Consider the following 21,965-nt stretch of genomic DNA (forward strand, 5'->3'; position numbering starts at 1 on the left):
ATCATCTTTTAATTTTGGAAATCCTTCACTCTACTGACAATTATTGACACCTAAAATTCCACAATATTGATCCTCAGATACCTATACTGATTCCTCATACTTATGGGGCACTTAGAAAGCAGCTTCAACAGCTCCATGCATTTGGAAAAGTAATTGGAGTATTGGATTCCAAACGCTTAATAAGCTAAGCAATCATAATAGAGTTCTGAATAAATTAGGATTCACCAAGATTGAGAAGGTGCAAGGACTAAAATTTGAAAGATGGGTGTCGCTTTACAAAGGTCAGTTTAGAAAATTTCATAGGATATTGTAAATTTGCAGAGGAAAAAAGAGCATAGCAATGGCTTCTTGAACTAACCTTTAATACACTACTTCAAATCAAAGAGAAAAAAGTACAAAATTAATGAATTCAACATGGTGGCAGTGGCAATTAAATAACTCATGGTAACCAGGGTGCCAAACTAAGTTTCAATGAAATTTTCCAAAGTAATAATAGTTCTATTCAACCTCAAGAAGAAGATGTAACAACCTATTTGGTAGGATGCATGATGTCAGTTAGATGAGGGCATGGAAATGAAAAAGACAATGAAAGGTGCTCAAACATGGTAAGCTAAGTCAAGCCAATTTTAGGATTGTTGGCCAGTGATGATAATTGCATTACCCTATGAGCGTTAAAAGCCATTTATTATCGCTTACCTGCCACAGTGGTCTTCCAGGTCCAGGCATCTTCTCTGAAGTTTAAAGTCAAGCCGAAGAAGATAGAAATCTGAAAAAATAAGAATGTCACTTAGGCACACACTAGGTAATGTATACATAAAACTACAAATTAAACATTACAAAATGTAAAGCAAAATCTGATTAAATTACAAGAACCTATGATTTGATTTCCAGGGCACAAGATCACTTAACCCATTAGTGCATAAAGTTATTTTTTTCAAATATTTATTTAAAAAGTTATTATTCTGGCTTTTAAGGTTCATTTTAACTAATTAATGTAATTTTTAAATTTTTACAACCAACAGTTTAAATATTACAGCCCATCCGATATATCGGACGTCATGCACAGGGGGCAGTAGGGCATTCCTATAGAAGTTTTGCTAAAATTATTTAATAAATTAGTACAATAATCATGGCAGTGGTTTGATGTTAAAATACGATACATAAAGAGCATATAAACTAGAAAAATTATATAAGTATTATGACACTTTTACATGACATTTGTAGAAATATTTTGGATGAAGGCCAACATTCATTACAAAAGAATTTTGCTCCCCCTTTACTTAACTCTTCGTCTTTAGGAAACAATAAATTGTGGCCATAGGTTTAGGCGATCAAATCTAACAGAATTAATGGGAAAATGAGTTTGATTTCCTTGGATAGATGACTTTCAAACATTTTTAGCATAATCAAGGCAAGTGACCTTCAATATTTCTAAAGAGAGTTTTTTCTGTTCAGTTATTTTTCGATAAAGAAGCCACGCATTTAGGACAGCAGCATCAAAACATTTGGCTTATTTTAGCCACCGCCATTTATTCTGTCTTATTTTGGACCTATATTAAGCAATAAACTGGTCCATTTGATCAACTCCTCCCATCCCTAGGCTGAGAAAACTGTTGGCTCAGCTACAGAAATCTTGCTTTTCTTATCTCTTGATCATCTTATTGTAGCAACGACGGAAATTTTTTCATAGTTTGTTGCAATAGAGACAACACAATAATCTTTTCACCTGAAAAATAGAACATTATCATAACTTTCAAAGCAACAGGTACTTCTTTCTTCCTTCTTCATCATTAACTTTATCTTGAGAGGACAATTTTCTATTCTATTCCCCTGAATTGTACCACTTGCACAGATATTTATAGAAGCAAGGTGCCCAGTGAGTTTCACCGAAGTGAATTAATAATAAAAAACTCCTATCCTATCTTTTGGTACATTAGCAGCATTAGCAGCAGGGGTACAACAACATCTACCACTAGAAACTAGAACCATTGGGTTGGAAATGGTGGAGATAGCATAGTAATGATTCAAATTTCAGTTTAACTCTTGATATGTAATTGTATAAATGAGTTAGATTAATTGGCCGTTAAAAAGTCAGCGAATTGATGCATGCGTGAATAATAGATATTAAAGGACATCTAACTTTGCTGAAGTTAGCCACAAGCATCAGGGGCGGACCCAAGATTTCTCTCTGGGGGGGGCACAAGAAAGGCCGTGTCCAGGATTTTGTTATGGGGGGGCACAAGGATACCTCTTAATACAAAACAAACGCGATGATAATGGGACCATATTAAAATCTTCCATATTTCTTAAGGGTCTGGAGGGCTTTTATGGGTCATAATCTGCCCCCCAGATCTGCCTATGACCATATGAGGCAACTACCAGACAAAGTTTTACATTATTGAGTCTCGTAATATTTTAACTTCCTGCTAAATTTCGAATAATTGCTGTGTTATATGTAAAATAATGTTTAGTTGATGTGGTATACATTTGATATGGAGGAGATTTATTTATATTTAGGAGGAGAGGTATTTTAATAACTTCCCAATCAATCCTGCATGTCTTACAGCGAGAAAACAACAGTGATGATAGAGTGGTCAGCTGTATGACCCACAATTTGTCATTTATTCCTTTGAGGATTAACCCTTTCGCTGTGACCCACCCTCTGAAAACCTACCCGCCGCCACATGTGGCAAAAGTGCTGAGTGCATGACAGGGAGGATGTAAACCCTGAGAGCACACGAAAAATTGGGATACGTTTGGGATATTCCTAGTCTACAGGTAACTTAACCGATGGAAGTTACCTGTAGACCATAAACATAAGTGATGTACTACTACCGATTGGGATTTTTCAAGTCTACATGGTAACTTAACCGATGGAAGTTATCTGTAGACCATAAGTATACGCGTGATTAAAAGTAAAGAAAACAATAGTTATTCAACATAAATATCATGCCATGTATTTTCATTATGTCAAGAAGATTCCATAAAGTGACACCTGAAAAAGCTAATTATAAATATTCGCGACGTATAATACACGAAAAATTGAAGGGGAATACATTTGGGATATTTCTAGTATATATAGTCTATAAATATACGCGATGTAATCTACCAATGCCTTCTTAATAATACCGTATACTGGAGATGGTAACACAGTTGGTCGTCTGCAGACCACGTTTGTGTATTGTTATGATTGTTTATGAGTTGAGAGCAGTTGTGAGAGCTTCGTTTGCGATACGCGTTGGTTATTTCCAATATAAAGCAAAATATCTGACGATAGAGGCTTGGAAGCTCTCATATTTTGTATTATTTACAATATTAATATCTGAGTTAGCGCATAAAATATTAACTGGAACAGTGGTTAAACCAAAAAGTCAGTAGCATTGTTGTAGCAGTTTGACAATGAGCCCCGGCCGTTGGAGGTGGATATGTTGATTGTAAGTTGATGTTATCGACAGCACCTCATCCATTTATGTAATTAGAACAATTTTGATATTTTCTTATGCCCGCTATGCTTTGATATTCAATAATTTCATCCATTTCTTCATAGGTACTAGAAAATTCGTCGTTAAGGACTGCTTGTGCTTGTATTATAAGGTGAACACCAGAGAATGCAACTTAGTTCGCTATGCTTGGAGATTTTCGAATTTTACTAAAACATTTTTTGTGCCAAAATAGTGTTATTTTCATCTTGGCAACTCTCATTAATCTACTAGCTGCTGGCAATCACAGTGCCAGTGGTTATGCACTAATGTTTTTCAACCTTGTCAAACTTAAGTTTGACAAGGTTGAAAAACATCCGCCATGAGTTGTATTTTGAGATTTCCATCGTAATTGAATTGTAAACAGTGCTACTATGCTATCGATAAATGGACAGTAATGTAAATGTCAGTGGCGTGTTCACCTCCGTTGTTCACCGTGGGCATGACATATCACGATCAAGCTATCAAGATCAAAGCTGTGTGTGAAGTTTATTTTTCTAATATATCAACAAATAGCAGTGCCACTTGCTAATTAAGTCTCAAAATCCGTGAATATATAGTATTTTTCATCATTACAAGCTCTGTGATTGTAAGTTGTACGTGATTAATATAAGTATGGTAGTGACTTCCAGTTTTTTATGATTATATTTGCCTATTTCTCACTATGTTATTATGGTGTGGGCTATTATATCGTTTGTGGATTGACCTATATTATTGAAATACCTTGTTGCTTGTGTGAGTGTGTGTTGGCAGTGGAACCGATTCACGATCTCAGATGTGAATTGTGTGCATACACTTGCAGTGAATTCGTATTCGTGAAACCAAGGAAATGGTGAAGCTTTGTCACATTATCATGAAATAAAAGTTTCTTTCTACAATGAGTGCATGTCTTGTGTTTCTTTAACTCTCTATTGCTTTTCATAAATGCCTGAAGTTATTTTTCTTTACTTTAGAAAGTGCTTTTCTTGTGCTCCCTGAATTGGCGTTATTGCTTTCCAAACCCCGCTGTATACACCAAAAGAATGCAGATCAACCGATTATTTGTTATTTCATAGGAGTTCAGTGTTTTTGTCTGTGATTAATGCTCTCCAGCTAAGTATTCATGATAAGTTTTTAGCATTTTTGGAGGGATAGGAATACCTTCTCGGCTAATGCGGCGTTAACAAATTCAACAGAACAGCTCGTAAGCAGTAAGGCATTGCATCCTATGTTAATAATAGATATAATTGATAATTCTTCGAAGGTAATCATCAAAATTGCCATATATTCATTTAAGTTGAAAATCACACACATTGCTACAAGATTATCAGAATAAAATATATGTTCTTGTAAAAGAAATTATGCCTACATTTGGTATAACCGTAGAACAAAATTATACCTACCATTATGAGTTACCAGTAGACTAAAAATGGGAGACATTTGCCCCTAACGTAGACCAAGGTTTGATAGATACGGCAAACCATTAGGTTTGTAGTATACCAGTTATAGATGTCTACATCTGGTTTACATATGGTATTCTGCTAACTTTGTGCTCTCAGGGAAAGTACGTTCACTGCAGCAAAAGGGTTAAATATATATCAATTTATGACAAAAGTTTAAGACCTTCCATAGTGACCATAAGAGGCCACAGGCCTTTTTCGGGGGTGGAAGCCCCCCCAACAAGCAAAAGTGAGTATAGATCATATATTGGAGCCACTACAAGTATAGCTGCTATGGCACGCGAAACTTCAAGGGCAGCTTAATGGGTTCTGTTGGATAATTAAAGCATTATTTATAGGAAGAGTTATTGTTCATAAAGAGTAAGGGCCGTGAATATTGCATCACATTGGGAAAAATGGTGAGAGTGAACAAGACCATAATTACGTTCCAAAGCAGCCTTGTTTTAAGGCACTCAGGATCATTCATGTTTTTACCATTTTATACACTCAGTAGCACCGACTCCATGAGGCTTGAGGGGGCCTGAGCCCCCTCAGAATTTTGTTACAGGTGTGAGGAAAAAACGTGCCAGGCTTGTCAATTTTCCCCGGAGTGTCCAGATATCGAGATTCGAGTTATCAGGGTTCCAATGTTGATCATATGACTCTTTTGAAATGCTTAAAAATCTAAAAACTCACTACTTATAAAATTTCCCGGAGCAAGGTCCCCAGTTTGGGCCCCCCCCCAATATTTTTTGTAAGTCGGCATCCTTGTATACACTTTTAGCTGTGGGAAGATGGGAAACTCCTTCAACCCTTCTCTGGGCATGCCCACGCTCAGAACCATTAAGGGAAATGTGATTTGTGTGGAGAAAATACTTCTTATAATTCTTCATTGAGACATTATCAAAGACAAAGTTTTAAAAAATGTGTGTGTTTCCACCGCCCCTTTTTCATGAGTTGGTGACGTCATTCAAGTTACAAAATTCTGGTTCATTTACTCACTTAGGGACCGCTGATCATTGGGATAAGAAATGGCTTACCCGAGTACAAACAATAGCAAAAAGCACGAGGCCGATGCAAGGAGGAGAGGGGTACCAAAGAAGCGCGGTCTACTTGGCTGGAATACTTTGCGAATGTTATGCAATGATCAACTTTTGTATGAAATGGCCGTATTCAAGGAAATAATCGTCGAAAGCCAGCAGTGTAACTTATCAGAAAAGGTCACCTGCAGGTGTAACTTCAATTGCGAAAATTCTACAGAGAAAAAATTATCTTCCTCGATCGGGATTTAAACTCAGATCTATCGAATCCATGTTATCCCTTCCAATTGAACTAACGAGGCATCTTTTCCCTTTTCAGAGTAAATGCGGGAGATCTGGGTTCGAATCCCGGTCAAGGGAAATGATTTTTTCATCAAGAATTTTTCGAACTGGAAAGGTTATAAACCGAAGATTTTTCACCGCAAATAGATGAATGGATTGGCAGTGAATCTAGAAATTCATTGGGTCTATGTAATTCTCAAACTCTATCACAATCGACAGCAAAAAAAATTAATATTATTACCAATACAGTGACATATTCTAAAAAGTAGCTGTGACAAACTTTTGAATCGATATTTAAAATGACCGTGCAAAGTAACCCACTCCCGTTAATGGGATTAGATAAAATGCGACGTCACAGCCAGGGAGGTAGCCAGAGGACTTACAATTAGGGATTTCAGCCATGACCACCGAGAGCCAGCCAGTTTTATCCTAATCTCGTGCATGTGTAAGAGTTTGTTCTTACGTATTATATGATCGTATAATTCAGCGATGCTGAAAAAGTAAGGGAGTTATTCATAAGAGTAATGCATATGACTTTTACTTCCCTCTGTGAAGGAAGTCAAAGCCATATGACTTTTATGTTCTAACTACTTCTAATACGTAAACTATTTACTACTTGGTTTCGATGACATTTTCGAGGTTTCGAATGCTTTTGGAAATAAGCCGTTTCTGCGCGAAGTAGATTTTTCGTCGAAGGTCCAGTCGAAACAATAATGATTTATAACTTTAACCCCCCTTAATTAGAGAGGCATAATTAACCCCCGCCCCTTGATTCTCTAAAAGAGGTGCCAACAACGAGTAAGATGGCCTCAATAAACAAAAACATACTCTATTTGTATAAATACTGGTACAATTTTGAGTCCTAAAAATCACTCACATTTTCAACATTAAAGTCCCAAATTTTTCCGGACTCCCTTCACCCAGGGGTGTTTTCCATACACCCCGGCAGGACCCCTAGTAAACCCCCAAATTCAAAATCTTGGCTACGCTACGGGATATAATGTCATCATCATTTTAATGCCACCTCAGAATAAGGGAAATCGCCTGTTTCGGGTTAAGGTATCATTTGGGTTTCTTACACATTGCTCGCAAGCCGACGCTCTCAACGGCAGTCTTCGCTCCTCTCTCCGTCCACCTGGGACTCGTGACGTCACGGCGGAACGCTGATGTCTCTCTGTTATCGTGTTTCAGCCCCAACCGAAATCTTTCCCCTGCATTGGCGACTGCCCGCGATACATACGCTCAGGCGACGACAACCTCACCTACCCGCTGATCAACCGGACTAAACCTTGTTTTAGTCAAAATGTAAAAATAACATTTAGTCAAAATGTCAAAATTTTGCAAGTTGCATTCACTATAAATGTAAAATTTATTAAATATTTAAAAGTTGGTTTGAATTCGATGATTTACCGGGTTTAAAAAGTGATATTTAAATCATTACTGAGCTATTTCCATCCACCACCGTCTTATTGTAATAGAGGTTGATAAATAGAAGTTGAAACCCGCTCCATTTTCTTGTATTTTTCCATTTTTAGATTCGTTAAATTTCACTTTAAAATATTCGCTGTTCAAAATCAACAAAATTAACCTTTACCATTCGCAAATTTTTCGGATAAAAATTCATTTGCTTTGACCGATATTCGAATCCAGATCTTCCAAAGAGGGAAAAGATGCCTCGTTAGTTCAAGTGGAAGAATAAGATGGATTCGCCATTACCATTATCTCCAAGGCCAGGTCATGAAATTTCAAAATTCTAAAAAAACTTTCCAAAATGTTTTAAGGAATCTCTCCTGAATATGATCGAGGAGGATTCACTTAAAATATCTTTCATTCTAATACGGGGGTTTTTATTAAGCTTAAAACACGCAAAGAATAAAACATATCATTATCGACTGCCTCCTAACACCAAAAGTTTTCTAGAAGGCAGGTGGATTTTGGGATTAACCCATTATAACCCAATGATGCTTCTAACAAGTAACATAAGAAATGTATGAATTTTCTGCTATATTTAGGAAATATGTAAACTATGCTTTATTTTGAGGTGTAAATTGTAATGACGAAATACTTAGCTGCCACATACATTATGACTGAGTGAAAAAATTTCAAAATGAAAAATCTTGAAATTTGATTTCTCCCAGAAACAGTTCTGGGTTTGAAAAGTTTAAATACCTATGGAGACCAATTACTACAATCATTCCAGTACAAAAAAATGTGAAGTAAACTTTCACTTTAAAATATGCACGAAATTTAGAGCTTATTTAATGGAATAGATAATACAAATCTAGATATGTCAGAAAATTACCAACATAGGCAACCCACGTACCACACAAGCCATCCCCGATACAAATTCTTGGCTACGTGCCTGCACGCTGCTACAACCAGGCCACAATGCCGCCATAGATTCCGATTGCTATTGTATAACACAGTATAAAAGAACGCTATCAACTGCGTTGTACACAGTATATAAAGAGCGAAAGTTTTGGTTGATTTTTTTCAAATCGAAATGACGTAAAGATATATTTTAGCAATATGTAAAATATTCATTATTAGAGACACTGACAGTATTATCGAAATTGGTAGTCACTGAATCCATCCTTAATTCTCGGAACCAATTTGTCAAACTACACAGATTTCTATTGGGGGTTACCAACCATTAAATTAACTGGCATCCCGACCACCATATTTGGCCTCAGCAACATGTGTCAGTGTCACCATATATGCCAAGGGAAAAAGGAGGGCAAGTATTCAATTTACCCAATATAGGTGAGGATATATTGATGAGTACTACAATATGACAATGATTCCTTGACCTATTTCTTACGAATTTCGCCACTTAATGCATCAATACTTTAAAAAATAACTTCCTAGATCTTCTCGTTGTGGCCGTCTTCCTATGAATTAAAATATTGGTGAAGGGGTGCGTCAATCACTGTTGTAACTTACAACCATCTGTCTCCGTTCGACATGACGAACTTTTTACTTCATTCTGGTGTTTTCCTCGTTTCAAACTTACACATTCATCTTGGTAGTTTCAAGTTTCATAGCAGGTAGAACTTAATCAAAAATAATCTGTATCGCAAACGTAAAAATTTTCTTGCAAAGAAAACGCCGAGGTAAAATTCTTACATTTAACACACATGCTAATGTTGACAACCAACACTCCACTCAAACTGATAGGATAAATTCCAAATAATTTCGGGAAATTTGGGGGCCATCGTAGCTTGAGCGGTGGGCTTTTGAGCGAAAGGTCTCCCGTCTAAACCCTAAATCGGACTCTCCAAACAATAATCCTTGAAATATGAGGCGGATGAGGGAATGAAGCGACATCACTAACCTGAATTTTGAATGCAATTCCCTGGCTTAGGTTGGGTTGAGCTTTATCCTCACCTCACGTAATCAAACTTTGGGTTGAATCACTGAGATAGTAATTCGTCAGATATCGTTTCCATCGTGCTAGAGTGGTAATTCTTTCAACGGGGCTCATTACTTCGGAAGAAAGCGTTGACCTCAAATTTAAAGGTATTAATTCATTGGCCATTAATTCACAACAAAAAGTATATCTCTACAATGATCCTTTATTTGTCAATTCAATAGGAAAATGACGTGACTTAATGCTTTCCTCGACATTTAGAGAACTCATCACTCCCACCCGAACACTGTATTTCCATTAAAAATTGGGGGTGACCAAGCTTAAGCAAAGTTCAAGTTCAAACCCCAAGCAAACCACTTAAAATTTTCATGGCCCATAATATGCCCCCCTTCAATTATTTGCCTACATACACAATTTCAACATCATTTTGTTTTTGATATAATTTAACTACGGATACATTTCGGAATGGTTCTTTAAAAACTGAATATTCAAGCATGAAAACTTAAATTTGAAAGAGGTAAAACGCGATGAAAAAGACAAGAAACTTCCTGTCGAGTGGGATGTAATAAAAAAATCTATACATGTACTCCATATATTACACACTTACGACTTTGGTAACGTACTTCTCATTTCAAAATTATGCATTCATCGTGAAATTTTCAAACTCATTAACTTATACAAGTGTTTTGGGTGAACAAGAACGACAGAATCGTCCCCCTTCTAAAATCGTCTGAAACCTTAAGAATCAATCACTAAATTTTCTGTTTCTTTTTATTCTCAGATTGTTCCTCGGCGCATTTTCCACTATATTCCTCAATTTAAACGTAACATTAATTAAAATGTTATCAATTGTACTTCATTACATTTCGTCGTTTCACTATGCTATGAGGTTAAGTAAAAAGTGAGCGTTATAGTGTTCAATGTCATAGTGGAACCTGGCGCACAACGTTTATCGTTTTATGTGAAGCAAATAATTTAGAGAGATTCTCAGGCTCGTTATATTTTTTTCAGTTCCCTTGAAAAACTTTTTAATCCAATAAAAAATTATTTCCACATAGTAATTTTAAAATTTTTACATTATTATTAATTTTCATATTGTGTTGACGCTCGTTTCACTAGTGAAAGTAGAATTCTAGTCACTTAAAAAAGAAAGATCCCTAAGTAACAAATGTCAGACAAAAATGGAATGATCTGGCTGATTTAGCATGAAAGACCGCAGGACAAAGAGAGCGAAAGCGAGTAATTGAATGATAATCAAGTAAGTACAAAAGCCTACTTTATGCACCTTGAAAATTTCACGATGAATGCGTTAGTTTGAAATGAGCAGTCACTAAAGATGACAAAATAACGGCGAGTGGTATGCATTCTGTTAGCTTTCCATCGTCCGAAATCGGCAGTGGAGTCGATCATGCGTCGAGATGAGGGTTCGTGCGTCAGTGGGTCAGAGAGCCTTATAAGGAACCGCAGCGAGCGGAGGAGCGGAGCCTTTGGCCATGAAAGAGGAATGACAGCGACCCATAACGATCTAGTAGAGGCTGCGGAGAGGTCGGACGAATTACTCAGGCGAAAGTTTCAAGGCCAAAGTTTCACTTGATTGATGCTTCGAGGTGGTCAGCATTATTACAGCTTCACTCTATGCTATAAAATCTAAATGACCGCGGTCCAAGCTATAAAGCAATTTATTAACTACTCATGAAAGACATTCGTAGTTTCAGAAGAAAGCATCCGTTGTTTTCTCACTAACTTAGAACACAATTTGGAAAATCTCTGTCAATACCAAAATCTGCCTTCACAATTCAAATAGAGGAAGAACCTAGCATATATAATCTTTTAACACAATATAAAATTTTTTAGTTACTATCACTGATTTATTTTAATTCCAGTAGTAAAAAATAATGGTTATTCCTTTCTAGAAATACCTACTCAAAATTTGAGTCCCGGGAAATGAGTGACGGCAGTATTATTGTAGTGAGGTTAGTATTGTTCTTTCCAACTGAAAATTCTTTAAAATTTCAATGAATTCAAAACCCTTGCTTTTTATATTTTTCCTACTTTTATTTTGTTTATTTTTTAAATTTAATAGAAGAGAGGATTTGGTAAAGCATTTAATAATAAATTTATAAATAAAAAATTTTTAAAAATGACCACAAAAATTCGATGGCGGCGCTCCGATAGTTGAAAGGGTTCGCGCGAAATAAGTGTCGCACTGCAATTTCTGCTTCAATTATCAAAAGAGACCCAAATTTTTCCGTTTCAAGATTTTTCGCCTCCTTTTCGAGCTATTCGCCGCAAAAAATTGACGTTTCAATTCTTTCCTTACCCGTTCGTAAGCAATTAAATATTAATGTGAGAATTACAAATAAATTTCTACGAAGCAAAAATCTGGGGTTTCCTCGCAAATTATAAAAAAGACGCATCAACGATTCGAAGATACAGATATATTTTGAAAGTTAAAAAAACTCATTACTCATAAAAGGAGCAAAATCCATGAGATGCTACGTTATTCATTACTTTTGGGGAAAATAGCCATAATATATAATTTACATAGATGTAGACTTAGTACATCAGATTCATATTACTTAGGAACAATTTTTGTAGATACATCACGATTACTTAATTCGAGACAAATACAAACAAAGCATCCCACCCTATCCATTTTTATCAGCAACAAGAATTGCTTTAACGCCAAAACAGCATCCAATCAAATACGGCATATTTTCACAAAAGCCCAATGCCGCGTTTAAGCAGCTGAGTACGCTGCAATATGCAACATTCTCAAGTTGCTCCCACATTGCTCACAATCTGACGTAGAGAATCACTCCCGATTGACGTGTATCCGAATTTTTTTAAACGATCTGCGTTTTCGGCTCAAAGTGACTAAGTTGAACCAACCAACCAGCAGCTGATCAATTTGCATGAATTTCAACAAGAGTGCGACATCTTTCGTTGTGTTTTGGCGTGTTTTATCGAAATAATACCTGTGCGTGCACTCCAGTTCAACAATTTCATCTTAATACCGATTATAAAAAAACGCGTTTGAAAAATCAAGGAGATAAGCCTTTCACAGATAAGTTGATCACGTGACATGAATTCATACCAAGCGTACCTTTCCGTTTCAGCTACTATTCTTTGGCCGTCTGCATTATAACGTTTTCTTTACTCGCTTCGTTGTTCGTTAGTCGTATTGTCCGGGTTAAATCTTGCACTCAATTTCCACGAACTTTCCGATAAAAGCGATCGAGCTAAAATTTTCATAATTACCTAGAATCAGATGAAAATGCAATATTCTAACACTTTTACAATGATTGGAAGAGTATCTCGATTTTACTCAGAATTTATGACTAAATACAGGCGTATATAAATTTAAAAAAATGACCACAAAAATTCGACTGCGGCGCTCCGATAGTTCGAAGGAAGGAGTCTGTTTGTCGCACTGAAATTTCTGCTTCAATCATCAAAAGATTTTGAATTATTGTACTGTGGCTCTGCGTATAAGATATTGATCGATTAAAATATTTTTATCTAAATCTAAAGAGAATAAAAATAGAATCAAAAAATAAAAACCTGTTTTGCACAAAACAATTTTTTTCTCGCGAACTAAAAAGATGAAATTAAATTTTCTATTAGCCTGACGAAGTTCGTAAATGAGTTGCTTCGAATGCAACAAAAAACGTTGAGCACCCCATTAATTAAAACGTAATTATAGCGGAACATGCGTCCAGCATATTTTGTTGTATATGAAGAAATTTATTTAAGCTGATAAAAATTGAGTTTAATATTTTAGTTTCTGAAGAAAACGTTTTTTATAGAAAAAATATTATTTTGTTATATTATTTTTGGTACGCACTTTCCTGAATATTTCCATCTGCATTTGGCAATTCGTTAGTTGAAATTTGACTTCCTTCACTTAAAGAAAAAACTTGAGAAAGACAATCCATATAAATTACATATTTACTTTATTGATGAAATGAAAGCTCTACGTAAACGAGTTTGTGAACCAGAACTCTAATGAAGTCACCGACTCATGAAAAGTGGGCGGTGAGTTCTCCGTTTTCTTACTTTTAAACTGCAAAAGAATAACGAATTTTTTTTAATTCTCGTAGTACCTAACATCAGTATTTTATTCTTTTCTTTCCTTCTTTCTCTTCCATCACCGAATTGACGAATTGCGATTAACCAAATCATTTTACCAAAAAACAGGAATGCTTCTCGTCATTTCTACTCCCATGACTCACAATCAGATGCCAACCGCGTGGTCAGGTGAGAGCGTGTACTCGAGAGAATCGTCTTTTCCAATCAACTCTTCAGTGCCTTTCCTCGCGAGGGCAATTAAACGCAGGCGAGAGCAAGGTCGCTTGAGGTTTCACTCAAAAGGAGTCGGGAGATATCGCGAAAGGAACTGAAACTTTGTCGTTCTTCTCTCTCACCTTGTGCTCGTTGCCAATCGAGACGTTTATCGAAATGCTAGATTTTCGTCTTATCTCGTAAAAAGATATTTCTTGGGAACGTATTCAGAATTTCAAAACACGTACTTTTCTGAAAATTTTAATGGTCATTCAAGGGTCGAAGTGACATTAATTTAGAAGCTAAAGTTGTGGTGGAAAAACAAAACTGAAGGTTTGTTATAGAAGTCAGAACTTTCAGCAGAAACTCACAAAATTTAAAGGTATAAATCAATATAAGGTTGATGGTATCATCTACTTTTTAATTTTAGTAATATTTTTATTGTCATTGGAGTAAAAATTAAATTTGGCACAAAAAATAAAATCTCTTAAATCAATCCAGTTTTGAAATAAAAGCTAAGAGTGGCAGAAGAGGAATAAGTTTGTGGAATAGGTGGAAGCTTTGAAAGTACCACCATTACGATCTTAGACCACGAGGCTTTCGAATAGCTTCTGCATATAAAGCTGACTTGTACTGGTAAGACTCTCCTGAGAAATTACTTCCATCAGCAATTACATGTAAACGCAATAATGTCTGTTCGGTAGTTAAAAATTTGACTGCCTTCACTTAAACAAATAAACGTGGAAATGGCAATTCATATAAATTACATATTTGTTTTCTAAATGAAATTAAAGTTCTACGTAAACGAGTGTGTGAACAAGAACTCTAATACCGTCACCTACCGACAAAAGTGGGCGGTGAGTTCGCCGTTTTCTAACTTTTAACTACAAGAGGGTAAAAAAAGGAAGGTGGACAGCAAATTATTGTATAATATAAGAACAAAATAAAATTATAACATAATAATCTTCAAAAAATAATAAAAAAGTCAATCATGCATGAATATTTGGGATATGCTTTCAAGAACAAAATAGTGGTTTCATTGATGTTCAAACAAAAGGATTGAAATGTTAGAACGCGGTGTATCGAAAAAAGACATTAAAAAGAACGATATATTATTTGATGAAAAATGATTATTTTAAAGTGTGCCATGAAATTATATTTTTGCAATTCATGTTAAGTCAAATTCTTATTTTAATGCTATAGTTGTTATATAGTTTTCATTCATTTTCAAGGAAAATAAATTGGAATCGTTTATCGAAACCTTGGCCGGAGAATGATTATCTGTGGAAAATACAAACTTTTGTTTTATGTAGCCTATCACACGGAAAAAAATTGCCATCTACCTTTGAGGTTTACCGAGTTTTCGCTGAACATCCATCAGAAAACTCGCTTCAAACGTAAGCTATTACCATGAATAATGGTTGGATAAAGTAGACTGAGTTCAACTCTACAAAATTTGACTGCCTTCACTTAAAGAAATAAACGTGGAAATGGCAAATGTGGAAACGCAAAAAACAAAAATTCACCACAAAGTTGTAAATTTTATTTGTTGTTTTTCCTTATTGGCAAGTAATTTTTTACGCATTGGATATAGGAAACTGTTTGACAAAATTCCACCCTGAAAATTTGAATAGTGAAATTGGCAATTTAAAAAAAAAAGAAAAAATATCGTCGGTCGAGAGGAATGCATTCGTCTTTTGAAGCTCATCATTTGATCTACATTATAAAATTAATATTTGCAACATATTTCCTTAAATTCAGCGCTGCAGCAACACCAACCATCAAGAGGTGCCAACTGGTTGTTTATGACTGGATGATTGTGATGCTTCATTTTCATGGTAAGTACAATGTATTTTAAAATGCTATCACTCAAGGTTTGATTAGATGATAACATCATCATAATAAACAAGGAGTACTTTTTGCACTACATCTATTAGTTTCATTAATTATATTTCAAATTAGTTTTGAAGGACCCATCTCACGACTCATCACGACCCATTAGGTTTGTACAACCCATCTCGAATTGGATTTATTTCTTAAGCATTTACATTCTTAATGAAATGAAAGTTCTACGTAAACGAGTTTGTGAACCAGAACTCTAATGACGTCACCGACTCATGAAAAGTGGGCGGTGAGTTCTCCGTTTTCTTACTTTTAAACTGCAAGAGAATACGCTGAATAACGAAATTTTTAATTTTCGTAGTACCTAACTGATATTTTGAAAATCTTACCTCGGTACTTTCTCATTTCTTGGGATTCTGTTCATGATATTCATAAATCCTGTTCGCCTCCCTCCCCACCCTATTTACCCAACATCCACTTTACACGACAGCCTTCGTAGGAATAGTTATGACTAATGTCATCAAGCTGAGAAACTTCCACTGTAAGTGACAAGGTGTTTTCGTAGTAAAACTACATGATTTCAAATGGAACAGGATCATAAAAACGACGTTCTTTCCCATTGACACATAATGCAGCACAGCAATTTTTCCAGAGGAATTTATTCGGACGGCTGTTATGAACCGTGAAATTTAGGTCCTTTGTCTTGCTTTGGGAGTCATGGTTTCGAAGCTTGGTATTACCGCCTCGTAAAATCCGAATCTCAGTTTCGGCCAAAGAGAGAAATTAGCCATAAGTGAGTAATGAAATGGAATTAGTGAAGACGGGACACGAGCCAGAAAGGAGCTGTCACAGCTGGACTCGGCGAAAATGACGAGATGTTGGTAAATGGTGCACTCAGCGGAAGGTAGGTAGGTGGTACCCATTGCGAAATGAAACCCAGTAACTCAGTCCCATGAACGTAAAATTTACAGGCTTGGTTGAGGGGAGAAATTACCCAAAGGATAGTTTTGCAATTCCAGCTCTCCAGAAAAAGCTAAATGATTTATTATCAAGAATCCAGAACCAGTACGATATAACTAACTTACGACAAAAATAGTCCAGATTCAAAATGCTGGGTTGAAGGAATGCGCAAACCTTGCGAGAAATGAGCAAAAAACAACAAAGCTATCCATAAATTTCGCTCCAAAAATATTATAAACTAGTTGTAAATCCCTAAAAATCCTAGCGATAGAAAATAAAGGATGAGTAAATGAGGTAGGTCTTTAAAAAGGGGGTTATTATTAAAGGGAACAAGGGTTACACTATTTTCAAGAAGGTAAAAGACGGAGGTATTGGAACTGTACATGATCAAATCATGTTCATAACTGGACATATCCTTATATACTCAGGAAAAATTGTAATTTTAGGCCTCACTACATTAGTAAAGGTTATTGAGTCAGAGTGCAAAAAGGTCGTGCTCCGATGTTTCAAGCGCTGATTAGAGACAAAAGTTCTTTTTCATTCTCTAAATGAGGACCCTGTTATGACACCCTAACGGTTAAATCACGAAAGCGTCTGAAATAACCGCTGAAAACAACGGTATAAACTGGTGGGTATGGGATCCACAGCCGTAAAGCATGTGGTTTTTCGGGGAATCTATTCCTTCTGAAATTGGTCATATCCAAGGTGTAATCTGTTACAATCGAATAATTTAAGTTTACATCCTCGTAAACTTCAGCTTAAGCATGTTTTGGAGAGCAGCTTCTTTCAAGAGCTTAATGATCTTGGAGGCAATTCAAGTATTGCACAACAGATTTTGGAAGAGAAGGACAGTTGAATAACCTTAAGTTGCCTGATGGAAAATGAAAGCGGGGTAGACATCCAATTTATTCAAGGCATATATTACACATTTCAGCATTAGTGTGCATTATAAACAATTGAAGTGTTTCAGTTCCATCCTTTTATTCATCTAAGATTCGGCTTAGAATTCATTTATTCAAAATCTAACGCTCAACAGTAAGCGATGACTTCGCGAGAGAATTGGAAATGCAGAATATAATCATTTCCCAAAGAAGAGATTCTTAAAACAAACGTCTAGGGCAAGAAGGGGATTGATTAGCGAATAAATCACCTCCAAAAAGGTGTTTAAGTTGATTTCTTCAGTTAAGTGAGAAAACGTTTTGACAAAGGCTAATAATTTAAGAACTTCATAATAATAATTGGACAGAATACTTTTAATTACTTTTGACAGTGAATAATAAATATAAAAATTGGATCGTAAACTTAATATTGGGACGACACATTGCATTGCATGCATTTCGACGATGCATCTGTTCACTCCTTTTTGGGTGTAGGTTAAAGCGAAATTAGGATATTTATAGGAAATAAGCTTTCCTCGTAATTAAAAATCACGTTTTACGAACGTATTCATGGGCATTATCAAGAGAGTAAAACTTTTTGAAATAAAATAACAGCAGTTTCATGCTTAATACAAGAATTTTTGCATAGTGAAAGATGAAAAACAAATTTAAATGTTGCTGCAAACAAATTACATTTTTGAGCCAGTTTTCTGGGCTGACCTAGTATTTATACGATTTTTCTGTACAAAGACTAGAAACCTCATTTTAAAACCACTTGGAAAATAGAGGGAGATGAAAAAATCAAATTCTAAGGATAAATTTACAAAGCATGTAAAAATATTCGTAGCGAGTATATTAGCGCTTGAATTATTCAATTTTGGTTATAATTGGAAAAGAGAAGTAGTTGTTTCACGTGTGTCCATAAGCTAGGGATCATAAAATAGGGAAAAAGTCGTAAAAAGGGAAGAAATGAGCGCAAATACAGCCGTTGCGAAATAAGCGTCGAAATGTCTTTTTGATTGTAACGTAGCGTAGTGTACGTAACGTAAAATACAAAAATGGAACGAGGAGCAGCGGAAAATAACAATAAGAAAACCTCTTACGCAGGGATGGCGAGGGAAACGGAATGAAAATGTTTCGTTTCGACCAGGAGCGAAACGAAAATGCGAGGCATCTCTCTCTCATGCACGAAATAAAAATCACCAAGTAGTTTAGTTTCGACCAGGGACGAAACTTAACTCCTGGGAAGGAAACCAAATTGATCGAAACGCCGCTGTTTAGGTTCGATCCCAGACGTTGAGTGGAGGGGGAAATGAAGGGGAATACTATGAATATAAACTTTTGGGCCATGTCGCCGCGTCAATTCTTGGGTGGCCCCAATCAGAATCCATTGAGAAAGCGACCAGAATCAGTCGGGAAACGATGGGACCACCCAAGAATTGACGCGGCGACATGGCCCAAAAGTTTTTAATCATAACGACGAGCACCCGCGAAAGTTTTAACGAAGAAAGATCCCTCTTAGTATTTCGGCGCTAATTTTTGCTCTCCGGGTTTGAATCCATTTCGTATCGTTTCTACACTTCGTTTCCGAGAACGAAACTATTGAATTTTTACTGGTTTTTGCTTTCGTTTCGTTCCACTTTCCGGCCCTGCTTTCATTCGTAACGATTCATTGGCTAATGAGGATAGATGTGAGAAAGGTTTCGTGACCTTTGACCCACTGTCTCAGGATCTCTCGAGTCGCGTGAGTGAGTGCAGCATCTCTTTAGTGGTAGCAGTGCCTACGCCCTCCCCGACCACTCCAGTGCTTCCTTAAGTGATATGCGTGGGAGGAGAACCAAAATAACCAAGAGAGCGTGCGTACTAGAGCCACCTCTCTCTCTCTCTCTCCGCGCATTCCGACCGACTATTCAGGGGGGACGGGCCCCTTGCCACTTCCTGCCTCTCTTAACCGCTCAGAAATCCAAATCACCCCCTACCTGAGCAATTGCCGGGTTTATAGAAACAAATTAGCATCATATTAAATTAGCATCATATTAGATTCTATTCATTCATCACCTAATGAAAAATTAGCATCAAAACTTTATGGCATTAATAGAGAAAATATCAATGCGTAATTGATGCCATTTGTCCGCATAAACATACGAGCAAAATTCCGCACTTATCTACGGAAAAATCTGTGGAATTGTAGATTATTCTTTCATTTCGGAAGGAAACAATTTTGTCTTTTTCTCGCGTTACTTTTTATCTATTATCAGAGCTTTTGGTGAATTCAAATCGATTTTTCTCATATATAGAAATGTATCTTATCAAAATCACTTCTAAGTGTCTTAAATGTGGACATTCCATGTGGCACCTCTCCGTGTAAGTTGCGAGAAAATTCATTCTCATTGTAATGAGGAAAATTCCGATTTCCTTGGACCAAGAATCGAACCACGGACCTTTGTTTTCAGGTCTCCACTACGCGTTATTACACGTTCCCTTACCATATAAATTATAACCAAGGTCATGGCGTGTTAGGAGCGCCAATGATCCCTTAATCCATTTCTAGTCCAGAATATATTTTTCCAAAGGTGATGAAATGAATGTGAACAGAAATTTCACTCAAGAGAAAATGCTCCTGACTATTTTTTTTATTTTAATTACTTTATTCATTGACCAGACTACTATATGGATATTACGATCTTTTGACAGTGAATAAACATAACTGAATACTTCAACGTCTATCAAATACGTAAATTATGTTTATTTTCAACGTAAATAAGGACGATCGTAGGCATGGTTGAAGGCAAACACCAAGAAAAAATATTGCTTGGTATATAAAATTTATAAATTATAATTCTACTGTATTTTCAAAAATGGACAACCTCGTTACTAGAAGCAATTTTTACTGACAAAAATAATTAATATGTCCAATATTTTGACTAGAATGGCTTTTAATTTTTACCCCCCGATACGGAACGACCAATTATGAAAAATCTTTCTCTGTCATCGCACTACGATTATAGAACAGTGTCCCTTAGGACGTAAAGGATGTTTTTTCTATTTTTAAACAAAGATTATTTTTCGCTGTAAACAAACACTCGAAGGTTCTGTTTTTGCATCTTTAATACCCCCGTGCTATTTTCACTAGATATTACTCGCCTATTATTTTCCCCATATAAATTTTAGTTGTCTTTTATGCTCTCACTGGGCAAGTACAAGAACGATAAATCATATTATTATTATTAATAAATTTAAAAGTATGTAAGAATTTAGAAGTCAGAACAGTGGAGTGTGAGTGTAAAGGGGGCATATAGAAGAAATGAAAAATGTCTCCACTCGCCTGTCGAAAAGACGAAGCGTCTAAATTTAAATCGCCCGTCGTATCTCGTCTTTTTCTCGGCTGCCAAAAATATCCCACGCGAATTTCTATAATGTCCCAGGTGGACATTTTGAAATATTCGCGTTCCACTTGGAGCACGTGCCTAATATGAGAAAAGCGATGGCTCACTCATTAGCACGAGTCATGTGTCCAACTCAATCGTTGTCAAGTACTGTACTGCATAAAATGAGACATGCAGATACTCAAATCCCCATACTTAAGCCTCAACAGAAAAAAAATCATTGAAATAATAATAAAACTATCCACAGCTAAATAATAACACTATCCTTCGCTTTCTACTTTTCTATGTCACGTATTTCAGTAAATAATGAGATTATTATCGGCAGAATGATAAATGAAAATAAAAAGTTTCACAATTCCACAGAGGAAGATTTGAAATAGGGAACTATATTTACCCTGCACGGCATTAAATAAGAATAATTTCTCGAATGAAAAGGCAGAGAACAAAATACGAAAAGATCGAAAAGAGCACTTAGCCAAACTTTTCACGCAGGACCGTTTGGTATACAATTTCGATTTTTAATGTTTTTATCGGAATTTGTATTTGAATCGTCATTTGGTTTTCTGGAGTAATTTATGGTGTGATTTTTGAAGTGGAAAGCATACAAATCTATAAGCCAAATTTCAATAGCCAGCATGAGCTAAATTGCCAAAAAGTCAAATTTAGTGGATGGCAATACTCTTTTAAATTGATTCATTTTTGTGGTAGAATAGTGTTAACGACAATGGTTAATCACAGCAATTTTATAAAAAAATCAATAGAAACCGACCAAGAAAAAAGAACCCCTTTTGAATGTGGATACGTACCTGTTACGCAAAATCACCTGTTAAATATGAACATTTCATGTGGCACCTTTCCAAGTAAATTTTAGAGATGATAGCGGGCGCTATTAAGATCGCATCCGAAGAAGTTTACTCAGAGTTTCCCAAGAATAAGGCCATTTTTCCTCATTTCCTTCTCTCGTGCCTTATTCAGTTTCAATTATTACTCAAATCAATCCCAATTCATCCTTTTTCACAGCTGTGT

The 21,965-nt window shown here is 36.0% G+C and overlaps 1 protein-coding gene across 1 annotated transcript in view; it reads right to left on the bottom strand.

Moving 5' to 3' along the window:
- The window catches only part of LOC124160110 (muscle-specific protein 20-like), an 87,337-nt gene that overhangs the window by 59,764 nt on the left and 5,608 nt on the right, over window positions 1-21,965 (bottom strand). The window contains exon 2 of the mRNA XM_046535858.1: window positions 697-766. Within this exon, the coding sequence (XP_046391814.1) occupies window positions 697-726 (30 nt within the window). The 5' untranslated portion in view covers window positions 727-766. The remainder of the gene's footprint in view (window positions 1-696; window positions 767-21,965) is intronic.

This window comes from Ischnura elegans, chromosome 6, assembly GCF_921293095.1.
Source record: "Ischnura elegans chromosome 6, ioIscEleg1.1, whole genome shotgun sequence".
In the NCBI taxonomy this organism is placed as follows: Eukaryota; Metazoa; Arthropoda; class Insecta; order Odonata; family Coenagrionidae; genus Ischnura; species Ischnura elegans.